General features: G+C 47.9%; 1 protein-coding gene across 1 annotated transcript; it reads right to left on the reverse strand.

The window, feature by feature from the left end:
* Positions 1-952: 952 nt before the first annotated feature.
* Positions 953-13,109, reverse strand: FSTL3 (follistatin like 3). The gene is made up of 5 exons (XM_036737547.1): positions 12,928-13,109; positions 9,687-9,872; positions 2,106-2,321; positions 1,417-1,644; positions 953-1,193 (listed from the first exon to the last, which is right to left on the reverse strand). The coding sequence occupies exons 1-5, from the start codon at positions 12,992-12,994 to the stop codon at positions 1,141-1,143; spliced, it is 750 nt and encodes a 249-aa protein (XP_036593442.1). The 5' UTR covers positions 12,995-13,109; the 3' UTR covers positions 953-1,140.
* Positions 13,110-25,593: the final 12,484 nt, after the last annotated feature.

Here is a 25,593-nt window from a genome sequence, read left to right on the forward strand (position 1 = left end):
GAAGTGATTTTTTCCAAGGGGACACTACCAGTCAGAGTCAAAAGGAGTCCCAGAACCCCAGGCTCTTAACCCCCAGCCCTGGACTCCGTCCAACCCCCACACTCGGAATGAGAACAAGAGAACTTCATTTATACAGATCTTTTTACTTTCCAAAGGAAATCACCAACATTCCCATGATCCTCAGGCAGGGGGATGTGCTCTTGTCCTGATTTGAGAGAAAAACTGAGGACCAGAGAAGGGAAGGGATTAACCCATAGTCACCCAGTGAACTTTGAAGACCCCGAGTCTCCTCCCTCCCCCAAGGAGAAAGGAGAACAGATAATTGGCACTTGGGTGGGGAAGAGGATACCTCCCCTCTGACAGAGGGGCCTTTCTAAAGACAGTCTAACTTTGTGGAAAGAATTTGGCTTGGGAACTTTGAATCTCGGGATGGAGTGGGGCCAAGGGTTGAAGCTGGGGATCCCTCTCCCAAGAAAAGTCTGAAGGCCTATGGCATGGAGGGCACCATATTGAACCTGGCTTCCCTTACCCCCAACTCCAACACACACACACACACACACACACACACACACCTCTTTTATCTCCAAAATTGAGAGCATCATCATTACACATTTGGGTCCCACTGAAGCTCAAGAACTAGGTAGATCTCTGTCCCTTATTCTAGGAGGAGGAGGAGAGGGGGAACATATACTCATGGATTCCACCCTCTGCAGAGCCCTTAGGGCCCAGAATTGCATCAGTAGGGTCATTAAGCGGGAGGGATTGTGAAACCCCAGCTGGGAGTCTGTCTCTGTCCTTCTCTGCGGCTCCCTTGATGGCCCCATGGAATGTTGAAACATATACCCCGCCCCTTCCCTTCACAGAGCTGCCAGCCACCACCACCACCCCCACCATTAGCTCGCCTTCTTTGGGACCCTCCAAGGTATTCGCCTTTTCCATCCCCCTCCCACCACCACCGGCGGCTCGTGGCAGCTCCGGTCAGGCTGTAATAATCCTCCCAATTTCTCCCCTCCTCAACAAGGGTCTCTGGGAGTTGTCTAGAAGAGAGAACACAGCTGGAGTCTGGGGGGCCATAAATATGCCTCCGTTTTCATAATAAATAGGGTTGCCTTGGCTCTGTGCAGGACCTGCGGCGTCACGTCACACGGAGTTATCCTCCACCTCCGCCAAAAGCCCAGCAAACGTGGTGCTGACTGCGAGGGAAGAGAGGAGGGAGGGAAACTCAGGGAGCTGGGAGGCGCAGGGTCTCCCCCTAAGGCTGAGGACTCCTCAAGGATAGGGCCATGTGTCCCCGCTAGGGCTGAATCTCCTCTTCAGACCCGGCGGTTCCTGAGGACGAGGCTAATTAATGCCCCCGTGTTAAGACTGGTGGATCCCGGGTCCTCCCGACCCTGAGCCCCGGGACAGGAAACCCACCTGTGCAACTCCCGGAGTGCCGGACGCCAATGGATCTGCCCAGAAAGCAGGTGGCCTGACGAAGGTGGCAGGAAGAGGCGTAGGTGACATTGTTGTTCCCACAAAGCTGCTGGTTGGGGCTCGAGGGCACAGGGCAGGGGGCAGAGCGGCAGATGACACAGTGGGCACTGCCAGTTTGGTCCACCACGCATGTATGAGTCCCTGGGCACACCACGAGGGAGCAGCTCTCTGAGGAAGAAGTAGGCATCCAAAGAGCTGGGTCAGCGAAGGGGATGGAGGGCTAAGTAAGGGCATGGGTGCTCAGTGAGGGGGATGGGAGGTCAATGAGGAAGAGTGAGGGGTTCAGTGAAGAGTATGGCAGACTTAAGAATGATACAGATCACTTTAAGGTTTGCTAGATGCTTCACAAATATCTCATTTGATCCTCACACTGACTCTGAGAGGTAGGTGCTATTATCCCCATGATAAAATTGAGACAGCCCAGGGACACACCGCTAGTAGTAAGGGTCGGAGATAGAATCTGAACTTGGGTCCTCCTGACTCCAGATCCAGTGCTTTCTCCACCCTGATACCTCTCTGTCTTAATGGGGTAGGGGTGGGGGGTTGGTTCTCAGTGAGAAGAATGGAGCTTTCTGCCAATGGGAAAAGGTGAGAGAGGGAGGTGCCCGGCTGCGAGGCTGGGGTCTCACTTTTGCAATGCCCTTGGTACATGACTCCCAGGTCTGGGTGCCCCTGACACTTGATTGTCCGCAGCTCACACTCGTCCCTGTAGGTGACCCCGTCAGAGCCACAGACTTGCAGCTGCATGGGAAGGTCTGAGCAGTCCGGGGCACAGGCGCAGTGGGGCCGTCCGCTGTGCATCTTGCACACCTTGCCTGGACCACAGTCCACTCCCTCACAGGTCTCTGGGGACAGAGGGAGACACAATGGGCTTGGCAGAGGCAGAATGGCCCCTTCTAATGAGCCAAACTGAAAAACAAAAACGTAACGTTCAAATCCTGCCTGAAACAAACCACAGATAATTTAATGCTGTGAATAATCTTAAACCACAGGCGTACTTGTAATTTCATTGATTTTGGCAACCAATTTTTAGTTGTCTAGAGCCCCAAGAGGGGCAGCTTTCTAACCACCACCTCCTACTACCTCTCCAATCACTGACGGTCCAAAAATCATGGCTAATCTAGAAACACATAACTTTTATAAAAACAGATACAATAGAGAAATACAATCTAACCAATGACTAATAATAATAATAGGTGAATTTTTAAAAAGATGGATCTCCCCAAACAAATTCTATCCTTCTCAAAATGAAAAAAATAATATTTAAAGCTAACATTTCTATGGTGCTTTGAGATATGCAAAGCCATTTATATGCTTTATTTCATTTGTTCTTCATATCATTCCTGGCAATTAGGTAAAAAAAAAAAAGTGTTATCACAATTTTACTAATGAGGAAATTAAGGCTTAGAGAGGTTAAGGGATTTGCTAGGAGGGCTAACAAATAGGTGGGGCAGCTGAGTAGCCCAGTGGATAGAGTACCAGGTCTGGAGTCAGGAAGACTAGTTCAAATCTGGCCTCAGACACTCATTAGCTGTGTGACCCTGGGCAAGTCACTTAGCCCTGTTTGCCTCAGTTTTCTCATCTGTAAAATGAGCTGCAGAAGTAAATGGCAAACCACTCCACTGTCTTTGCCCAAGAAAACCCCAAATGAGGTCAGGAAGAGTTAGATACAGCCAAAATGACTGAACAACAAGAAGAAGCATGGGAGGTAGTATTCAAAGCTAGGTCTTGACTCTAGGTTTATCTCTACATCTACTTGTCTCAGCAGACGAGCATTAAGCGTTTATTTTACTAAGTGCTAGGGACATAAAGACAAAAACAGTATTTGCCTTCAAGAAGCATATATATATATATATATATATATATATATACACATATCTATATGTATATACACACATATATGTGTGTATATAAGTATATATAGTTTAAATATACATAATTAAATATTTCCCAATTACTTGTAAAAACATTTTTTAACAATCATTCTTTAAACTTTTGAGTTCCAAAATCCCCCTCTCCCTCCTGCCCCTCCTCTCTCTTCCAGAAGGCAAGCAATTTGATATCAATCATACGTGTGAAGTCATGCAAAACATATTTCCATGTTATCCATGTTCAGAGCTCACATTCTCACTCTAATGGGAGAGACAACATTTAAATTGGCAGATAGATAGAGTAGGTAGATAGAGTAGGTAAAAGGTATCTCTAGGGGAGGAGGGCATTAGGGGCATGGAAGATGCAGAAAGGCCTCCTGCAGTAGGTGAGACTTTAGTTCAGTCTTGAAAGAAGCAAGGCAAACCAGCAGGCTGAAAAGAGGAGACAGAGCATGCTAGGCCTGGGGGATAGCGAATGCAAAGAGGGGACATGGAAGGAAGATCCGGCTGAGGAACTGCAAGCAAGCCAATGTAGGTGGATCATGGAACATATGGGAAGGAGTCAAGTGGAACAACACTCGAAAGGTAGGAAGGAGTCAGATTATGCTGAAGTTGAAATGCCAGATCCTGGAGGTAATAGGGAGCCACGAGAGCTCATGGGTGGAGGTGGGATGTGACATTGGCAGACCTAAACTTCAGACAAATAACTTTGGCAGCTGAGTGGAGGATGAATTGGATGGGGAGAGAGTCAAGGCAGGAAGACCAGTGAGAAGGCTATTATAAGTTCTGAACAGAGAGGATGAGGTCCTGATCTGGGGTTGTGGCTGAGCCTGGAGTCAGGAAGACCTGAGTTCAAATTCGGCCTCAGACACTAACTGTGACCCTGAGCAGGTCACTTAACCCTGTCTGTCTCGGTTTCCTTATCTATAAAACACAGATAATAATACACCTACCTCACAGGTTTGTTGTGAGGATCAAATGAAATAATTATTGTAAAGTGCTTGGCACATAGTAAATGCAATATAAATGTTAGCTATAATTAGGAACAATGCCCAAAGTCCTATAAAATGGTGCAAACCCTTTGATCCAGCACTGCTAGGTCAGTATCCCAAAGAGAGCAAAAAAGGGGGAAAAGACCTATTGCACAAAACTGTTTACAGCAGCTCTTTTTGTGGTGGCCAAGAATTGGAAATCAAGGGGATGCCCATCCATTGGGCTAAACAAGCGGTGGTATATGATTGTGATGGAGTATTATTGTGCTATAAGAAATGACAAGTAGGATGATTCCAGAAAAAACACCTGGAAAGACTTACATGAACTGATGCAAAGTGAAGTGAGCAGAACCAGGAAGACATTGTACACAGTAACAGCAATATTGTAGGATGAAGAATGGTGGATGACTTAGCCATTCTCAGTAATACAATGATCCGAGACAATCCCAAAGGACTCATGATGAAACATGCTATGCGCCTCCAGAGAAAGAATTGGAGCTGTCTGGATACATATTGAAGTCTGCTATTTTTTACTTTTTTTTTGTTTAAGTCTTCTTGCACAAAATGAATACTACAGAGATATTCTACATAACTGCACATGTATGACCTATATCGAATTGCTTACTATCTCAGGGAGGGGGGAGGGAAGGGAAGGAGGAAGGCATAGAATTTGGAACTCAAAACTTAAAAAAAAACACAACCAATTGTTAAAAATTGTTTTAACATGTAATTGGGGGAGAAATAAAATATTATTTTAAAAATAAATGCTAGCTATTATTAAGGTAGAAATGACAAGATTTGGCAATGGTTTCAATATGTTGAGTGAGAATGAGGAGTTATGGATAACAAGGGTGTGAGCCTGGGTGACTAGGACGATGGTGATGCCTTAACAATAATGAAGAAGTTTGGAAGGGTGGAAGGTTTTAGAGGAAGGATACTGAGTTCTGTCTTGGATGTGTTGAGTCTGATGTACCTATGGTACAGCTAGGTAACACAGGGAATAGAGTGCTGGGCCTGTAGTCAGGAAGACTCATCTTCCTGGGTTCAAATCTGGCCTCAGACACTATCTGTGTGATCCTCCTGATTGCCTCAGTTTCCTCATCTGTAAAATGAGCTGGAGAAGGAAATGGCACACCATTCTAGTATCTTCGCCAAGAAAACCCTAAATGGAGTCACAAAGAGTCAGACATGACTGAACAACCACAAATAGTACATCTAGTTCAAGATGTCACTGAAGCAGTTGGTGATGTGTAACTGTAGTTCAAAAGAGAGCTTGAATATACACATATGGCAATCATCTTGCTTAGAAGTGATCATTAAAACTATGGGAGCTGATTAATAATACTAAATAAAATTTAATTTTATTAATTTATTATTAATACAATTTTATTTATTTTGAATTTTTATTTATATTTAAAATGAAATTTTATTTTAATATTTTAATAAAATATTTTATTATATAATTTAAAATATTTAAACATAAAAAATAAATACTTCGTAATAAAATATATTTATTTATATTATATTTATTTTAAAATAAAATAAACAATAAGATTAAAAAGAGAAGAGCGCCCAGGACAGAGCCTTGAAGGACACGCAAGTTTAGTGGGCATGACCTGGAGGAAGATTCAACCAAGGAGACTGAAGAGTGATCAGAAAGACAGCTGGAGAACCAGAAGGGAACTGAGTCACAAAGACCTCAAAAGGTGAGAGTATCCAGGAGAAGAAGGTGATGGACCTTGTCAAAAGTGGCAGAGAGGTCAAGAAGGATGAAGATTAAGAAAAGGACATTCGATTTGGCCATTGGTAACCCTGGAGAGAGAAACTTCAATTGAATGGTCAAGTTGGAAGTCAGCTTGCTGAGGGTTTAGAATAGAGAGAGAGAAGAGGAAAGGGCGGCAACGAGTGTAGACAGCTCTCTTAAGGGGTTTAGCCATGAAGGGTCCAAGAGATTTAGGACAACAACCAGTCCGGATGGTCGGATCGAGAAGGATTTCTTAAGGATTAAAGGAGACTTGGGTTTGTTTATTGGCAGCAGGAGATCAGAAGAGTTTGTTGGAAATTCTGGGAGAGGCTGGGATTGAGGATGCTTGTAGAGGGGTTGGCCCTGGCAAGGAGAAGGGCCACTGCTTTATCCTAGGCTGGAATGATGGAGGAGGTAGTGGAAGAAGATGTTTAAATGATGTGAGATGGGAGCAGGGGCAAAGAGGGAGCCCTCCCTGTCTGGTCTCAGTCGGGTGAGAGTATGAGGTGGGGTGCTCAGGAGAGAGGATGGGTGGAGAAGGTGCTGTGGGAAGCTTGAGGAAAGGCAAGAATAAATAGCATCAATTAGAAATTAATTTTTTGCTTTGCTGCAGTGAGGGCTTGGTTGAGATTGGATAACATCAATTTATAGCAGACCTGGGTGCCATTGGAAAGAGTGTATGTATGCTCTCCTTGAGGGCAGGGACCGTTTCAGCTTTGTCTCTGTATCTAGGTGCATGGCACATGGTAGATGCTTGATAAATGCGCATTGATTGACTCAAGCAATCTGACAGATGGTCAGTGTGTTACAATATACCAGCTGGTACAAAAGTCAGGAGTCAGGAAGACCTGGGTTCAAATCCAACCTCAGACCCTGAAAGGCATAGGTGCTATTATTTTTTGTTTTTTTTTTTACAAATTGAGAAACTGAGGCAGATAGAAGCTAAGTGACCTGCCCGAGGTAACACAGCTGTTAAATATCTGAGGCCGAATTTGAACTCAGGGCTACCTGTGCCACTAGCTGCCTCTGACAAATTCAAAGGTGAGACATCTTGGAGTTAGGAGGTGGAGGGCTAGCTTTGAGAGTCATTAAGATCTGGGTTCAAGTCCTGCCTTCAAAACATGATTGTGTAACTGTGGGGAAATCACTTTACCTCCATTAAATGAGCAGTTCTCTGAAACAATTAACTACAAATGAATTGCTGCTCGTCTGTCAACAGGAGGATATCGGTGGACAGAGTCCAGGTGGGTAGAGTTTCTACGTTGGAAGTTTCTCCTGACTCATGAAATTACATAGGTCTGGACCAAAAAACAGAAGGGCAAGGACCATTTTTTGCCTTTATTTGTATCCCCAGTTTATAGCACAGGACCCAACACACTGTTGCTGTTTAGTCATTTCTGACTCTCCATGACCCCATTTTTGTGGTTTTCTTGGCAGAGACACTGGAGCAGTTTGTCATTTCCTTCTCCAACTCATTTTACAGATGAGGTAACTGAGGCAAACAGGGTTAAGTGACTTGCCCAGGGTCGCACAGCTAATGAGTGTCTGAGGTCAGATTTTAACTCGGGTCGACTCCCAGCCCCCAGCTAATTTTACAGGCAAACAGGGTTAAGTGTCTTGCCCAAGGTCACATAGCTAGTAAGTGTTGAGGCCACAAATGAACTCAAGAAGATGAGTCTTCTGGACTCCAGGCCTCACATTTTATTCACTTCACCACCCAGCTGTCCATCCGACACATAATAGGTGCTTAATAAGTGTATGTTGATTGATAGTTCAGTCAAACAGGCAGCCAGCAGGCTATATGCGGCCAGGACCAGATTAAAATGTAATTAGAAAATGTTTAACAAAAATACATAAACACAAACTAAAGCGGAGACAATATATTTTAAAACTAAATTAATATGCACCCGCAGGGATCTTTATGTACTTTGGTGGCCCGTCTCTATTTGAAGTTGAGACCCCCCTGGTCTACATAATACAAAAGGTGAATATTACCAAACAGCAAACACTGGGAAACATAATTCATTATATTGAATAATGTAGCAAAACAACAAATAAATTTCCCACAAAAAGACAAAAACCAAAACCTCCTAATTAATCAAAAAACAATTCTAGGGCAGATTTTTTTGTTTTGTTTTGTTTTTTGCTCTGGGCACTGGATTCTGCAGTTCTGTGGTTAAAGGAGGGGGCAGTGAGGATCAGGGGTCAGCCTCTAACCAGGGACAGAATGTTTCTCTGTTCTAGTTTCACTGGACTGAATGGAGGCTGACCCTTGACTTTGGCCCTGAAAGCCTGGCAGACTGATAACTGAGTCAGACAGGAGAAGGCTAGTGCCCTCCTTTTAATTTCGATTTCCCTGATTGCCTGCCCATTTCTGAGAGGTGAAAGATCTCCATAGCCCAAGAGCCCAGTCCCTAGGACTAACTGAAATTCGATTTAATCTAATTAGACCTTTATTAAGTACCTATTAGGGTACAAGGCACTGTGGGGGTTGAACTCAATAATAATTGAAGTCCATGTTTCTGTGATGCCCATTATTAGCACTTTTTTACAGATGGGGAGACTGAGGCACATAATTGTGAAGTTATTTGTCCCTGATAGTATGTAAATGTTGGAGCTGAGACTGGTCACCGAGTCTTTTGACTCCTATTCAGGGGCTCTTGCCACTACACTTTAGCCTAGACAGTACAGCATGGTGGAAAGAGGGCTGGCATCAGAGACAGAAGAACTGAGTTCAAATCTTGACTCTGCTACTTACTGTGTAACCCTGAGTAAATCAGGGTTCACTTTTCTTTGCATCGGAAGAATGAAAGCATTAGACTAGGTGACCTCAGCGCTAAATATGTGACCTATGAGCCTTCATTTCAGAGATGAGAAAATAGGGGGATCTAGCGGGGAAGGTCATATTGGCTAGGGACTGAAACTCCCCGCCTGGCCCCTTCCCCTGCACCGACGGATACTTCCGGGGTCCTCAGGGCCCCCTCTCCCACCCTTCTGAGCTCCCTGAAGGTTCCTGAGGCTGACCGAGAGGAGGGGCCTTCGGCTCCTCACATGTGGGTTGCACCTGGCCACCAGCTCCCACACATCTGGCAGAGTCTGGCCACACACAGCTGGAGCCTCTCCCAGTCTAGATTTGGACTGGAGAAAAGAGAGAACAACAGGCCGAGTCCCCGCCCACGCCCCCCTCCCTGCCCCACCTCCATCCCCAGCCCCGGAGGACCCTGAAGGATCCATCTTCAAATCTCCAGCTGGAGCCTGGCCCTGTCTTATCCCAAAGCCACCTGCGTTCTCTCCCCTTCCTTTCCCCCTCCCCTCCCGCCTCTATCCCCATTCCCAAAAGCCACCCCCAGATAGGAAGTGAGCAGGAACAGAAAAAGGAGGGAGGGAAGAGGGAGGGAGGGAAGAGCGGGGGCCCAGAGAGGGAGAGTGTTTTCTCAGAGACCACCCAGCCAGGCAGAGCTGGGATTAATCACCATCCTCAACCACTGAGCCTCGGCGGCTGCCGCTTCCAACATCTGGGAGGCTAGATCCCACCCCCTTCTCCCCCGACTCTACCTCCCATGGGGGCACAGCTGGGCAGTGACGGGCTCCAGGGGCGCCTACCTTTGCAGGGGTGACAGGTCACCAGGCCCAGGAAGCCCAGCAGGCTGATCTTGTTACCCTGATAAGTGTAATTCGACCAGGCGGTATCTATATTACCCGCAGAGCAGCACTCCTCCCAGCTCACACCTGCCCTCAGGATCAGGCTGCACTGAGCCTCACGGCCCTGGCGAAGCCAGCAGATGCCACCTGGAGCCAGGGAGACACAGGATCAGAGGATTTAGGACTGGGATGGGACCTCCCAGACCATCTATCTTGTCCAATCTCTTTATTTTACAGACAGGGAAGCTAAGGCTTAGAGAAGGGTATGGACTTGGCCAAGGTCACACGGGCAGTGGAGTGGTGGCAGAGCAGAGATCCGAACCCAGGTGTTCTGACTCCAAATTCAATGCCTGGGCATTAGAATTCAGCCCAGCCAGGATTCGGGGGTCAGCAAGAGTCTTTGGAGAGTGGAAGGGATAAGAAATATCAAAGGACAGTCAGTCCAAAGTCAATTAACTTTCATTAAATGTCTACTATGTGTCAGGTATGGTACTAAGTGCTGGGGATTCAGAAATAAAAATAAAGGGACAGCTAGGTGACACAGTGCATAAAGTACCAGCCCTGGAGTCAGGAGAGCGTGAGTTCAAATCTGGCCTCAGACACATACTAGCTTTGTGACCCTGGGCAAGTCACTCAACTCCAATGCCTAAAAAAAAAAAAAGGCGAAAGACAGTCCCTACTTTCTAGGAGCTCACAATCTAACGTATATCACGATATAATCATTAATGTATATCGCAATCTAACGTGCCCTGTGTATGCCCCAAATCTCTTCTTTTGGACCCTTTTCCTGAAGATCTCAGGGTACCCGAGAACACCTCTTCCCTCCCTAAGACCTCATTTTGGGCCTGGGTGTTGGTGGAGCAGTGACTTCTGCCTCAGGAGCTGAGGGATATACCTTTTCCTTCACCTCCCCAGGACTCAGAAATCACTTAATCACTCGTGAATCAGGAGGAATCTGCCTGAGGCTGGAGCCAGGTTGGGGACCTTGGGGATTAGGACCAGTATCTTAGCACTATAAGAACACGGTGGTGGGAGGGGTAAGAGGTGGGGGAGAGGGGGAGGGAATCTGAGGGCCAGAGCTTGAAGCTAGGGCAGGGGCCTTGAGGTCCAGGGGATAGAATGCAACCCCAGCTCAAGATCCCAGCTCCTCACCCAGCCTGTGCTCCTGCCCACCTCCTGCCCCCTCCTCCCCAACCTCTTAGTCACCCAAGCCTTCCGGGAACATTCCCCTAGCATGAGCTCACGAGTCTCCCCAGTACAGTCACCACACTGGGAGCCCCGGGGGGGGGTAGGCTCTCAGTCACTGGGGGATAGGGTGCGGGTAGGGATGGGAAATGTGGTTCCTGGCTGGAGACTCTAGCAAAACACACCCCACCCATCCCACTCTCCAGCTTGGGAATAAGAAGCTCACTCCTGGTCTTTGGGGGTACCTGGAGTGTCCCTTAGAACCCTGAGGAGAGAATATGGAGTCCAGAATGAGCCCTGGTTGGGAGTAAGGAGATCTGAGTTCTAGTCCTTACTCTTCCTAGAGAGTTACTATGTGACTATAACTGACACTCAGTTTTCTCATCTATCTGTTGGGGGGGGGGGTGCAGGGAGATACATGCCATGTCCTGGATGGTCTTTCATCGCCCATCCTGGCCCTGCAGGGGGATGGGGCCCTCATTTTTCTAGGATTTGCACAGGGCCAGGTGAGAGGATGGAACCTCCTGGGTGAACAGGACCTGATCTCTAGCACCTGACCGTAGGGGTAGGAAGCTGGATGGTTCCCAGACGGGAAGAGGAACAGCGAAGAAGAGATATAAGAAAATGAGGGGCTGAGTGGACGAGGGGGATAGAGGCACTAGGGTGCCCCAACTTTCAAAATGCTGCCAAGGCTTAGCTGTAGGGCAGGACATTTGCCAAGCTCCTGGTTTCTCCCTTCCCTCCATCCCAGGACATTAGCCGCCATATTCTACACATCTTCCCCCCTTCTGGAGCTGTCAGAGAGAGCTCTGCCTACAAGGAGCCAGACCAAATCCATATTAGTCCTGATGGAGAAGCCATAGAGTCCCACAAAGGTAGGAAGTTGGGATCCCGGGCTGCCCCAGCTGCTCATCTAGCACCCCACCATAGGCCTGACTCTGATATAGCCAGACTGCCTTCCTCTCCCCAGTCTGAGGAATGAGCTCTAGGGTTAGACAATACAGGTTTGAGGCTACTAGCAAAGGAGGTAGGGACTTAGAGTCTAAGGTTAAGAGAAGCCAAAGATTAGAAATTTGGGGTCCATGAGGATAGGAATGTACCAGGGGTCTGGGTATGAGGGTATTGGGTATGGGATTGCAGAGTACTGAGGAGTCAGGGGCTTAGAGTTTGGGGGTCAAGGTTTTGGGGGGACAGAATTAGAGCTCTGGGGTCCCTATGGATGGTGAGCATCAGAAGTCTGGTTATAAGAGGCTCAGGGATCTGGGGGTTCAGGGTGTTGGGGGCCCAGGATCTGAAGATTCTTGAGACTAGGATGTCAGGGATCTGAGGGCTCTGGGGGCCAGGGCATTAAATGACAAAGGATTAGGTATCTAGGTTCGGGGGAATATGATGATCAAGGGCCTGGATTCAAGGGGGTTTGGGAGTTCACAATGTTGAGAAATTAAGGTTCTGTGGCATCAAATGCCCAAAGTTTGGGGGTCTAGAGGCCAAGCTGCCGGGGGCTCAAGGAATCTAGTAGCCTGAAATTCAGGTGTCCAGAGACCAGGTAATGGAATGGTCATGGGTTCAGGTCCAATTGAGTCAAGGGACTGGCTGTTAGAGGTTCTAGGGCCAAGGTATTAGGGTTCCAAGATCTGAGAGTTCTGGAGGCCAGGGTATTAGGCATCCTTGGCTTCCAGGAGCCACATTATTGAGGGACTGAGGATTAAGGGGATGGAATATTAAGAGATCTGGGCAAAGGGGGTCAGGAGTCCAGGGAACCAGGGTATTGGGAGTCTGAGTCTGGAGTCAGAAGCCACAGATTTGGGAATCTGGAGGCCAGGGACTTAAGGGGTCCCAGGTTCTGGTGTCCAGACATCCTGGGGTTTGGGAGTCAGGGGATGGGATGGTCGGGGAGCCAGGGGACTGGTATGATCATGGTGCTGGATAGACCAAGGGGCCAAGGGGGTTACAGGTCGGGGCCTGAGAGGGTGAGAGGGAAGGGTGTTAGCAACCTGGGATGAGGGAGGTCACTTACCCTGGCCAGATTCGGCTTGGACTGTCGGCCAGGAGAGCACCCCCAGGAGCAGGAACCACAGCGGCATGGCTGAAGGAGCGAGGGAGAACGCGGGACCCTGAGGGGCAGGCAGCAGGTGGAGGGCGGGGTGGCACCCGCAGGTGGCGGGGCCTGTTGGGGGGCTCAGGGCTCAGCCGCCTCCCCAGGACTGTGGAGCTGACTTAAAGCCCCAGTTTCAGCCTCTCTATATAAAGACTTTTCCCTCCTGCTCAGTGGAGGAACAAGGGAGGGGTGGGCGGGGCCTGAGCCTGGGCCAGGGGGAGGGTGAGCGTGTGTGAGTGTGTGTGAGAGTGTGTGTGTGTGTGTGAGATTGGAACTGTGTGTGTATGAGGATGTTCTTGGATGGGTCAGTGGGGCAGCGTGTGTGTGTGTGTGTGTGTGTGTGTGTGTGTGTATCAGGAAGAGTATGTGTAAAAGTGTGACTGTGAGACACTATATTTGTGTGTGTGTGTGTGTATCAGGGTGTGTGTGTGTGTGTGTAAAAGTATGACTGTGAAACACTGTGTGTGTGTGTGTGTGTGTGTGTGTGTGGGTGGGTGAGGGTGAGCACAAGAATTTAACAGTGTATAAGTGTGTTCCTCTATGTGTCTGTGAGACTGAGTGCTTGTGTATGTCCTCGTACAAGAGTGTAACTGTGTGTATGGGTGTGTACACGCCCGTGTGAGAGAGTTTGTGTGTCAGAGTGTAGCTGTGTATGTCTGTTACTCCACATACCTGTGTGTGAATGTGTACTTGGTATTGTGAGTAGTGCATGTAATTGTGCATGTGAATGGGTGTACGTCTATGGCCATGAGAGCCTGGAACATTTCTCTATCTCTGTCTCTCCTCTCTGTCTTTATCTCAATCCTCTATATCACTGACTCCTCTACCTCTGCATTTCCAGGTACATCTCTACCTTTCAGGCGTGTGTCTCTGTCTCTGCTGCCTCTGTGTCTCAGTTTCTTTCTCCTCTCTCTCTCTCTCTCTCTCTCTCTCTCTCTCTCTCTCTCTCTCCCCCAATCTCTCTGTCTCTGTCTCTCTGTTTCTGTCTCTCTGTCTCTCCACAGTTGACTTTACTGTCTCAGGTTCCCAAATAGCTCATGAGTGTAATGTGTATTGTGAGTGTTACTGCATGTGCATGTCAGTGAGATCATGTGAGAGAATTTAAGTCTGTAAGTGTTGTGTGATATGGCTGTGGAGGTCAGTATATGAGTGTGTCTCTGTATGTAAAGAGATAAATATCTACAAGATAATTTGAGGAAGAAGAGAACCCCGACAATGGAAGGGGCGGGGGTGTGGTTGGAGAAGATCTAGACAGGCTTCCTATAGGAGGTGGTACCTGAGCTGATCCTTGAATGAAATAGATTCCATGAGGCTGAGATGAGGAGAGAGTACATTCCAGACTTGGGAAACCAGCCCAGGCAAAATCCCAGAGGAAGGAGATAGCACCAAGTGTGTGATGTCGGTAACTTCCGTGATGTCGTGAATGCCTTGGTGTATTGTGTGGGTACTTTCTGAGTGTGTCTGGGTGTATCTGTGGCTTCTTGAGGGTCACCCAACCCCATCCAGACCCCAGTGCCTTATCTCAGGGGACAGAAGGAGAGGAGGGAGTGGGTGGAGGGGGTGGGGCTTGTGCTCCCATTTCCTTCTGGCCCCCATCGCCACCCCTCCCCCCCCACTCTTCTGGGTCTCCAGCCTGAGGAAGGCAAACTTATTCAGTCCTCCAGATATGTGTTCTCCTTTTGTCCTGGGCAGAATACAGGCCACTAGCCGCTGTCCTTGGAAGGAGGGATGGAGAGGGAGGGACCTGGGCTGGGGCAGGGGCTGGGGCTGGGGCTGGAGCAGGGCCCAGAGTGGGACTGGCGGGGACACACCCCTGTCTGAGCCTGCTGGGGAGGGGCCTGGAGCTGTTTGGAAATTTGAGATGGTTGAGTCAATATGTGTGACCCAGCAGAGACAACAGAGACAGATTGGGAAGAGACAGAGAGAGACGCAGAGCAGAAAGAAACAGGGACTCAAAGAGGGCAGAGACAGAGACACAGGACAGAGAGAAACAGAGATACAGAATGGGCAGAGACAGAAGGGTGGGAAATAGGAAGGAGAGAGAGACAGAGAGGACAGAGACCCAGAGTGGAGAGAGTCAGAGAGAGACAGGCTTACTTTCTGGGTGGCCCAGGACAGGTGATCCCTCTGGGCCTCAATTTCCCCATCCTTAAAATGAGATGGCTGGACTCCATATTCTCCAGCTCCCAGAGTCTAGGAGTTGGTGATTTTATTTACATGGAAGAGAAACACAGTTTCTCACTTTCATGGCCTAGATAGGGAGAGAGAGATTCTCTCATTTGTGGGCCAACTCCCATCCCCCATCACTATCTAGCTCCCATCTGGACTGCCTGGCCTTTCTCAGGGGCTGGACCCGTGCCTTGGACCGAGGTCACTGAGCTGGCGCCATAGTCTGGGCCAGGGCAGAGACCTTGGTTCTCTTCATCTCTTTCCCTCCTGCCTCAGCACTGCCCCCAGTTCTGGGGACTTGTGCCTGGAAGTGATCTGGGGGGACAGGGGTGGGGAGAGGCAAAACCTACTTGTTGGCCCTTTTCTGCTGAGTCTAGAATAGCAAGGGTTCGGGTCCTAATGAAGATGGTCAGGAGACGTAGCCAGAGGGCCTCAGCCAGTTATCCTGAGCTGTTCTGATACTTGGGCCTCATCCCTGGATAACTAAGCTTGAGCCTTGGATACTAAGCCTGAGCATCTGTCACCGGGACTGAACCCCAGTGTCTTGTGCTGAGCCCTGGATACTCAATGTGAGTCCCTGATCCTAGGCTTGAACCCTGGGCACTTGGCCTAAGCCTCTTTACTCAATCTGAGTCCCTGATCCTAGGCTTGAACCCTGGGCACTTGGCCTAAGCCTCTTTACTCAACCTGAGTCCCTGATCCTAGGCTTGAACCCTGGGCACTGAGCCTGAGCACTGAATCTGAGACTGAACCCTAGATATTGGGCCAGAGCCCTAGACTCAGGGCTGACTGGCTGGCTAGCCTTGGGGAAGGAGATTTTTCCTTCTTCCCTGACCTCTCTCTCCATCCTGGGTTGTACGTGAATCCTCCTGTAGAAAGGGCCCCAGCCAGGGCAGTGGGGAGGAAAGACCTAGGGCTCCGGGGCCTACTTTTCTCCCTAGAATAAAGCTGGAGGAGAGTTGGGGAAGGGAGGCTGCTTTCTGTCTCCTTCTGGTCCGGGGATGGATCCCCATCCTTCACTATCAGAGAAATCCCAAAGGACAGGTTGACCCCACCAGCCCCTTCTCTGCTTTGCAAAGAGCTTCCAGAAGGAGGTAAGAAATTCCAGCTAGTTCAAGTCTTTTTTTCCCTCTGGTGGGGAAATCGAAGGCATCAACTGAAGAAATAATTACAAAAACTCACAATTATACAATTATTTTAGGTTTACAAAGCACTTTCCTCTCAACAGCCCTGGCAGCCACAAAGGGTAGGTTCTTAGCATCATGGGATTTATGGATAGAAAGGACCTTAGAAGACATCTAGTCCACTCCCCTTGCACCTTCTTTTTTACAGGTGAGGAAACTGAGGCCCAAAGCAGTATGGTGACTTTGTCCAAGGAGGTCTAACCATGCCCATTAAATCGATGAGAAAGCTGAGGACAGGAAAGGGATTCGCCCAAGGCCATAAACTGAATCAGGAGGCAGAGCCAGGATTGGAATCCAAGTCTCTTGGACAGCCAGGTGTTGCAGTGGATAGAGCACCAGCCCTGGAGTCAGGAGGTGCTGAGTTCAAATCTGACATTAGACACTTATTAGCTGTGTGACCCTGGGCAAATCACTTAACCCCGAATGCCGTTCGGTTGTGTAGTCTCTTGCCAAAATACGGTGCTCCTTCCCTCTGGTGTTCCTTGAGAAGCTACTGGCTCTGGAATCAAGAGGACTTGTGTTCAAATCTCATTTCCTACACTATTTGTGTGACCTCAGGCAACCCCAAATGACAATGTAAGGAGGAGCTTCAAGGAAATCATCAGTCCCCACACACTTAGGGCTTGTTGTGACGATAGACTGCATTAAGTCGCGCGCTAGTGTCCTTTAAATTTATAAAGCCACAATCCGGTTTTTGACCTGGAGAAAGGAAAGGAGGGGCAGACAAGAAGAAGAGGCAGGGGTGGACAAGATGACCTCTGTGACGGCCTCCAGCCCCAGGGATTCTGGACCACCAGGCCTTTCAGCCCCTTCTCTCGGCACCCCGAAGGCAAAATTCTGCCCAGAGCTTCAAGGACAGGGAGTCAGCCTGCCCGAGAGGGAAACACTGTGAACCAGAGGGTGTGCTCTATGTTCCTGTCCTCCCTTCTGGGATTCAAGGCCATTTGGATGAGTCCAGAGAGATTCGAGCTCGGAGTTTGGCCAGTTCCAGGCCAGAGACTGACTCACTGTCCCACCCTCGCCCCTTTGGCATTCCGTGAGAGGCTACCGAAGAGTGATGAGAGCCTATGGCCAAATGATACAGGACTAGCAACCTGGCCATAGGGACTATTGATGGAAAAGCCTACAGAAAAGAAGCATTCTAATATATAAAGGAAGAGAGATTCAGCCAGAAGGGGCCTGTGGTCATTTAGTCCAACCTTCTCATTTTACAGATGCTCCTTTAAAGGAGCAACTCAAGCTGGGGAAGTGACTCACCCAAGGTCACACAGGTAATCGATGGACAAGCTAACATTTGAACCTAGGTCTTCTGATTCCAAATAGAATGTTTTTTTTTTCTTTTAAGTTTAGGTAAGGGAAAACATTCCAACAACCAGGGCTGGAATGAGGAGGGCTCAAGCTCCCCGTTATTGGAGGCGCATTGGCAGGAAGGTTCAGTCAACAAACATGAGTCAACTCCGGTGTTCAAGACCTCACAATTGGCCCTAGGGATAAAGAGATGGACACCAGACCAAGGAGTTTTTTCTACTTTAATGGAGAGAAGAGCAAGTGCACAAGTCATTGACCCAAGGCAGAATAAAGTGAATCCAAAGGAGAGGTCCTGGTGAAGTGCTATATTGATTTCAGGAGAAACAAATCCTTTTCACTAGGGGGCTGGGGCATCACCAGGGAAGGCTTCATGGGGTAGGCATCTGGGTTTGACCTTGAAGGCAAGGATTTCAATGGGTGGAGGTGGGAGAAGGGGATCTCTTCAAGGGAAGGATGAGAACAAGGGAGGGAGGCTCAAAGTTGTTCCTGCTCCCCCAGCTTTAAGATGCTGAGATTTGGCATTGTCTGGGAAAGGGAAATGATGGGGGATAATGCTGGGCAGGTGGATGAGAGAGCCTGGGCTTTCAGCATCAAATGCTAAACCTCAGTCCTCTGAGGTCTCTATCAGCTCTGAGACTCGCCGATATTCTGGTCCAATCCGTAATCTTTAAAGGGTACAATACCCTGCTCCCTCAGCGATTTACCTCCTGGGATTCTAACCACCAGATTCTGCTATACATTGTTTTAGATATACTTAATGAAGCCAGAGCAGTGCTGTGATTTTTAGGACCTATGTACAAGCTTTAGGCACCATGTTTTTGCCTTTATATCTTCAGGCTCAGCACAGTGCTTCGCACAAGCATTAATAAATGCTTGTTGACTGACTAATAGACTATCCCCTGGGTTTCAGATGTTCTCCATCTTCCCCTCTGCCTCTTGGTTTCCCTGGCTTCAGACTCAACTCAAGATTCACCTTTTGTAGGTAGCCTTATTGGTCCCCCAAGCTGTGAGTGCCCCTCTGGGATTACCTTCCATTTTACACACACACACACACACACTCGCACTCACACTGTGTGTATGTAGTTATTCGCATGTTTTCTCCTCCTTTAGAATGGAAGCTCATTGAGGCCAGGAACCATGTTTTTGTCTTTCTTTGAAGCCCCAGAACTTAGCACAATTCCTGGTACGTAATAGGGGCTTAATAAGTACTTGTTGGCTGACTGCCTCCTCACTGGATTATCCTCCAACTAGGTTCATAGCATGGCTTCAGAGTTACGGGGATCCCAAACCTGCCCCCATCTTCTCCTGGCCCCCGCCTTTCTCTAGGCGTAGCCTCCTTCAGTATGACCATCAGCCCCAGTACTGCCACTGGACATACAAAAACCAGAGCTGGAATCCCATCTTTGCTTCTAATTTCTCATTGGTGCATTCCCCCTCTTTCTCTGAGACTCAGTTTCCCCTCCCCTATCAAATGAGGGGGACATATTGCACGCTCTCTACGTCCTCTTCTGGTTCTGAAATGCTGCAGTTTTTTCATCCTGTGACTTTTTCCCAAACATGAGATCAGGGCTTGAGGGTAGGAAACAAAGCCCAGGTAGTGAATAGAACAAAGCCAGATGTCGGAGCTTCTGGTGAGTTGGACCCATGGCGACAAGTTGGCTTTGGACCCTGTGATTCTTCCTCCTTGGGTCTGCAAATCTCCCATTTCTAGAGTGCTCAAAGGTTTGTCAAGCGTTTTTCCTAACAACAGCCCCAGGATATGAGTGTTAACAAGTTACTCTACAGTTGAGGAACCTGGAGGGTTCCTGCCAAGGTCAGGTAGAAAGTGAGCCAAGTCATCCAGGCAAGTTTCCCAAATCATTACACTCTATTCATTGAATCTCAGGGTCCTCTCGGCTCCTCCCTGGGGCTTCCTTGTCTAAAACCCCCAGATCTCCCTGCCTTCTTCCCTCCCTCTTTCCTTTCAGTCACAATTGGGGCTTCCAAGTCCCAACCTTTTCCTATCTGAGGAACAGGTCTTCCATCCACCTCAAGCAGGCAAAATAAACAAATCAGAAACATCTAGGTTCAGTAAAAAAAAAAAAAAAGTTTTTAATTCAACAAATTCGGTTCAACAAACCTTTAGTAAATACCACTTTTGTGTGGGTCAAGTCAGTAAGCTTTCATCATGGGCTTACTATGTGCCAGGCACTGTGCTAAGCACTGGAAATACAAACAGAAAGGTAGATCCTACCCCCAAGGAGGTTATATTCTAATGGGGAAAAGAACACATAAAACAGAGCTGAAAAGAGGTGGCATGGTGGAAAAGTCTGGAGAGATAGGAGCCAGACAGGAGAGTGGGCCTTTCTTCAGAATGGTGGTTCTGAGACTCACATGAACTGACGCAAAGTGAAGTAAGCAGAACTAGGAGAATGTTATACATAGTGACAGCACCCTTGTGGGATGATCCACAATGAATAACTCAGATCTTCTCAGTAATATAATGACCCAGGACAATTCCAAAGAACTCATGATGGAAAATGCTATCCCCCTCCAGAGAAAGCCCTGATGGATGGCGTCTGAATGCAGATTGAAACATACTATTTTCATTATCTTTATTTTTTTTGTAGTTTTTTTATTTTTTCTTTTCTTACACTATGACTAATAAGGAAATATGTTTTACATGATCACACATATATAATCTCTATCCAATTGCTTACCATCTTAGGGAGGTGGGAGGGGAGGGAGGGAGGAAATTTGGAACCCAAAATTTTATTTAAAAATGTATGTTATAAATTGTCTTTACATGTAATTGGAAAAAATAAAATACTGTTCAAAAGAAAAAAAATGGAGGTTCTGGAGGAACTCCAGAAGGAAGGAGGGAGCCCCCAGAGAGGTAGAGGCATCTTCCAAAAGTGAGAAGGCCTCAGGGAAGAGGGAGAGGAAAGGTCTTATTCTAAGCTCTGGGAGGTCACTGGAATGGCTCACCCTTCTTCCTCTTCCTCTCTGTCCCTCTCCTCCCATATTTCTCTGATGATATTCTTCATATCACTTCTGCCCAATTTCTTATCTGTAAGATGCTACAGCTTGTTCATTCCCACAATGCATTTCTCCATTGCTCTTTGGGTCATCTTCCAGTTCTTTGCTATTCTATGGTCATAGGATCCTAGGGTTAGAGTTAGAAGAGACCTCAGATTGCATCTAGTCCAACCTTCCCATTTTACAGATAAAGAAACTGAGTCGCAGAGAGGGTAAGGCCACGTAGCTCAAGGCCACACAGTTAACACATGTCAGAGGGAGGATTTGAACCATTCTTCCCTACTGCAAGTCCAGCACTCTAGAATCCTATGAATCCTGGAATGGGCAGCTAGGTGGCACAGTGGATAGAGTGCCAGGAGTGGCATCAGGAAGACTCATTTTTATGAATTCAAATCCAGCCTCAGACATTTACTTGCTGTGTGACCCTGGGCAAGTCACTTAACCCTATTTGCCTCATTTTCCTCATCTGTCAAATGAGCCAGAGAAGGAAATGGCAAACCTCTCCAGTATCTTTGCCAAGAAAACCCCAAATGGGGCCATGAAGAGTCAGACAAGACTAAAAAAAAATGACCAAACAACAAAAGAATCGAAGGATCTCTGGAGGAGAATTCAACAAAGAAGATGGAGAAGGTGTAGTCAGATAGGTAGGAGGAGAAATGAGAGAGAGCAGCGTCCTGAAACCCTAGAGAGAAGACAGGACCGAGGAGGAGAGAGTGGCCAACAGCTCAGAGGCCACAGAGAGGTGCAGGAGGGTGAGGATTGTAAGCTCCTTATTGGCAGGGGCTGCTTCTGTATTTATATCTCCAGCACTTAACACTGTTCCTAGCACTGAGGTCTTAATAAATGCTTTTCATTCATTCCTTCATCCATACATCAATACGTAGACCTTGGACAGGCACTGCAAAGGAATAATGAGCCGGGCCCAGAAATGAATGAGAGGGAAAGAGCAGGCTGGGCTCACGTGTTCTTTAGTGACTTCAGGCTCCTGCTTTCAGTGATGGTTTGACTAGAGGGGGTCATCCTTCTCAGAATGGTGGTGGTAGTGATTTGGTTACTGTTCTCAGAGCAGGGGTGGGGAACCTGCAGCCTTGAGGCCACAAATAGCCCTCTAGGCCCTCAAGTGAGGCCCTTTGACTGAACCCAAACTTCACAGAACAAATCCCCTTCATAAAAGGATTTGTTCTGTAAAACTTGGACTAAGTCAAAAGGTTGTACCCGAGGACCTAGAAGGCCACTTATGGCCTCGAGGCTGCAGGTTCCTCACCCCTGTCCAGAGAAAGAGGTGGGAAGGGAATGGCTATTTACAAGCTATAATTGGGTACATGGCCAGGGTGGGTAGTTGGATGGGATGAGAAATATGGTCTAGGGCCTGAAGCAGGCTAGATATAGATGCTCATGTGCTAGGATGACACAGCCCCAGGATGGTGGTACCAAAGGTAAATATTTAACAACCAGCTCTCCAGAAGGAGGCAGGGGAGGACATGTGTAACACCATTTTAAGTTTAATTTGCATTTTCAACATTTCCCCATCACTTTCTTAAGCTTAAAACAATGAATCAAGCCTCCATTTGTAGCAATTGCTGATTTCTGATATACGTGCTCACACTGAAAATTTAACACTGGGCTCTCCGTAGTTGGTAGATCTGGCACCGGCACATTTCTGACAAAAGCTGAATGGATTAAATCTCCTAGGAGGCCCAAAGAGACCGGAGTCATATCGTGGAAGGACATTCATAGATAGACAATAGGAATTTTTGATGCACTTGGTATGTTGATAAATGGCCGAGTAAACTGTGGTCATGGACCTCATCTAGCAACTCCTCCTTCCGCATAGGGCGGAGACTATTGTGACGTCATAGACAGTGCACTGGAAGGGACGTTAGAAGCCATCGAGGTCAACCATCTCATTTTACAGGTGAAGAAACTGAGGCACAGAGGGGTTAAATGACCTGTCCAGGGTCACACAGCTAGCACGTATCTGAGGTAGAATTTGAACCCAGCTCTTTTTTGACTCGAAGTCCAGCATTCTGTTCAGTGTGCCACCTAGTGGACAGCTGCTGGTATGCAGCGTTATCTAGACAGACTTAACCGATTTGCCTCCAGAACTGTTTTTTAACTCTTGATCCTGAGGGATAGTACTTTGAGGAGAGGGATGTAATTGGAAATGAAGGTGATATAAAAAGGAGGAAATGCTGTTCTCTGCACACTGGAGCATCCTGGAGTACCTTCCCTTTTATTGGGAATTTCTTCTTGACTTGGCCCTGGCATTGGGGCAGCTGGTAGGCCTGGAGTCAGGAAGACCTGAGTTCAAATCTGGCCTCAGACACTCACTAGCTGCTTGATCCTGGGCAAGCCGCTTAACCCCAATTGCCCTGCCTTCCCCCCTGCAAAAAACACCCCAAAAACAAACAAAAAGAATCAAATGACATAGTATTTGTAAAAAGCACCTACAATAGTGCTGAGCACACAGTAGGCATCATATAAAAAGCTCATTCCGTTCCTTGGGGAAGCCTCAGCCTCTGTTTTATGCCTCATTTGATATGTATAATCAGAGGGTCATGGAACAAGCTGTCTCTAGCTTTTGTCTGAGATCAGTTTTGTCTGATTTTTAATTCCCTTTGCCTAGAATAGGTACTAGTGCATAGCAGGTTCTTTTCTCCCCCCATAATATGTTTTTTAAAAAATAATGCTTTATTTTCCCCCAATTACACGTAAAAACAATTTTTAACATTCGCTGCTATCACTGTTTTTAAGTTTTGAGCTCCAAATTCATAGTAGGTTCTTAATACTTTTTTTTTTAATTAAGTTGTATTTCTATGACTCGAGAGATAAAACGTGAAAAGTTGTCCAGGGGCTTGTCCTAAAGCTTATTTCATAGACGGATCAGCATTCATATGCTGTTTTAAGGTTTGCTGCGTACACACGGTGAAGTCTCAGTAAGTGGGAATTCCCGCTGTATCTTTCCACTGGGTTGGAACCAATGACCATATTTTACATAATTATAACTTTTTTTTTGGAGGGGGGATTTGGGGTTAAGTGACTTGCCCAAGGTCACACAGCTAGTACGCGTGCTAAGTATCTGAGGTCACATTTGAACTCAGGTCCTCCTGACCCCAGGGCTGCACCACCTAGCCACCCCATAATTATAACTTTGAATACTGTGAATTCAAATAGATGCGCCGCTTCACTAGCGAAGACCTAGCCGCGTGTCCTCTCCTTTGATCCTCAGAACTCCGGGAGGCAGGAGACCAGTGTTATTGCCCCATTCTACAGATAAAGAAACCTGAGGCTGGACAAGGGTAAGTGACCTGCACAGGTTTCACAGCTACTAAATGTCTGAGGGAGGATTCGAACTCGGGCCTTCCTGACTCCAAATGCAGCGCCTCATTACCCAACTGCCCTTACAGAGTCACAGAAGGAACTCTAGAGGTAATCTAGTTTAATCCCTTCCTTTTACTGAGACCCAGAAAAGGAAAGGTTTTCAAGGGAGGATTTGAATTTGAGTCCTCAGCCTCCAGATCTGCCGTTCTCTCCACTGTGGCACCTGCTTCTCATAACCCCTAATTACATAAACGCTCTCGAAGGAGGGAAGAGAATTAGCCGTTGATGTTGCAGAGTGGAGAATTGAGGCAGAGTGATTTGGGACAAAGGACCCTGAGCTGGAAGCCTGGGGTCTCAAGTCCCAGCTCAGCCACTAATCTGGGTGGGTGTCCTTGGGGTAAATCCCTTCCTGGCCCCGGGGGGTCGCTGTTCCCATCTGTAAGAGGAAGTGGTTGGACTAGAGAATGTCTCGGCGTCCTCCTTCCCCGTCCTGCCCTGCCTCACAACAACTCTGGGCGGTTGTGCTGTTATTATCCCCACTTTACAGCCGAGGAAACTGAGGCAGAAAGACATTGAGTGATTCTCCCAGGGACACACAGCTAACAAGTATCCAAGGAAGGATTTGAATTCAGGTCTGCCCTTCTAGTAATGACATCCGGTGTCCTATGGCATCTTTCAGCTCTCATAGTCCATGGTCTGTGTTGATGGAATCTCAGAATTTCAGGCTTGGAAGGGCCTCAGTAATCACCCAGCCCAATCCATACCTGAAAAATGACCCCCACTCCCTTTAGAGCTGATGAGGGATCATCCACACTTTACTTGAGGGTCTCCAATGAGAGGGCTGCCCACACCCTTCCCCAGGCAGCCAGCCTATGCCTCTTCTAGACAGTACAAATTGTTGGAAAGTTTTTCCTTATGTCAACACTGAATCTGTCTCTTTGCATATGTTCTAAGGTCCTTCCCAGCTTTGACATTCTATGTTCTATGTTCTATGATTATAGAGGTGAAAATGCTGGAACTAGTGGAGGAGAAGAGGATGCAGGGAGCTTGGGGGGAGGGGTTGGTCTTCAGCCAGGCCACAAGGCAGGGGCAAGACCCTGTGGCCTCTTGAGATCCCTCCCTGGGCTCTTGACGTAGGGTCCTAGAAATCCCCAGGTCTCTGCCCTTGGCTGCCGGGGAAAGAGCTGGGACTGACAGGCTTTGGCTCAAGCACTGTGCCTGTAGGAGCTGGGGCTGAGGGGCCAGAGAGGGAACCTCCCCTTGGAAAGACCCAAAGCTGAGCTGGGCTGTGCCGACGTGGACGCACATCTGGGATTCTGGTAAACACGGGGTGATGTCAGCACGAGACTGGGACTTAAGAGAGACAGCCGGGCTCCAGTAGGAGGGATGGGGGGGGGGGAAGCGGGGGTGAAGACAGGCAGGCAGGAAGGAGGCCTAGGAGATGGAGGGATGGCTGCCTGAATCGGATGGGGCCACTGAGCCCTAGCCCTTGAGGGAGAAATAAATGATTCTGAAGAGGAAACATAAGCCCTGTCCTAGGAAAGCCTACAGTCTTGGGGTAGGGAGGTGAAGGCCATGCAAGGTG

Source organism: Trichosurus vulpecula, chromosome 1 (assembly GCF_011100635.1).
Source record: "Trichosurus vulpecula isolate mTriVul1 chromosome 1, mTriVul1.pri, whole genome shotgun sequence".
In the NCBI taxonomy this organism is placed as follows: domain Eukaryota; kingdom Metazoa; phylum Chordata; class Mammalia; order Diprotodontia; family Phalangeridae; genus Trichosurus; species Trichosurus vulpecula.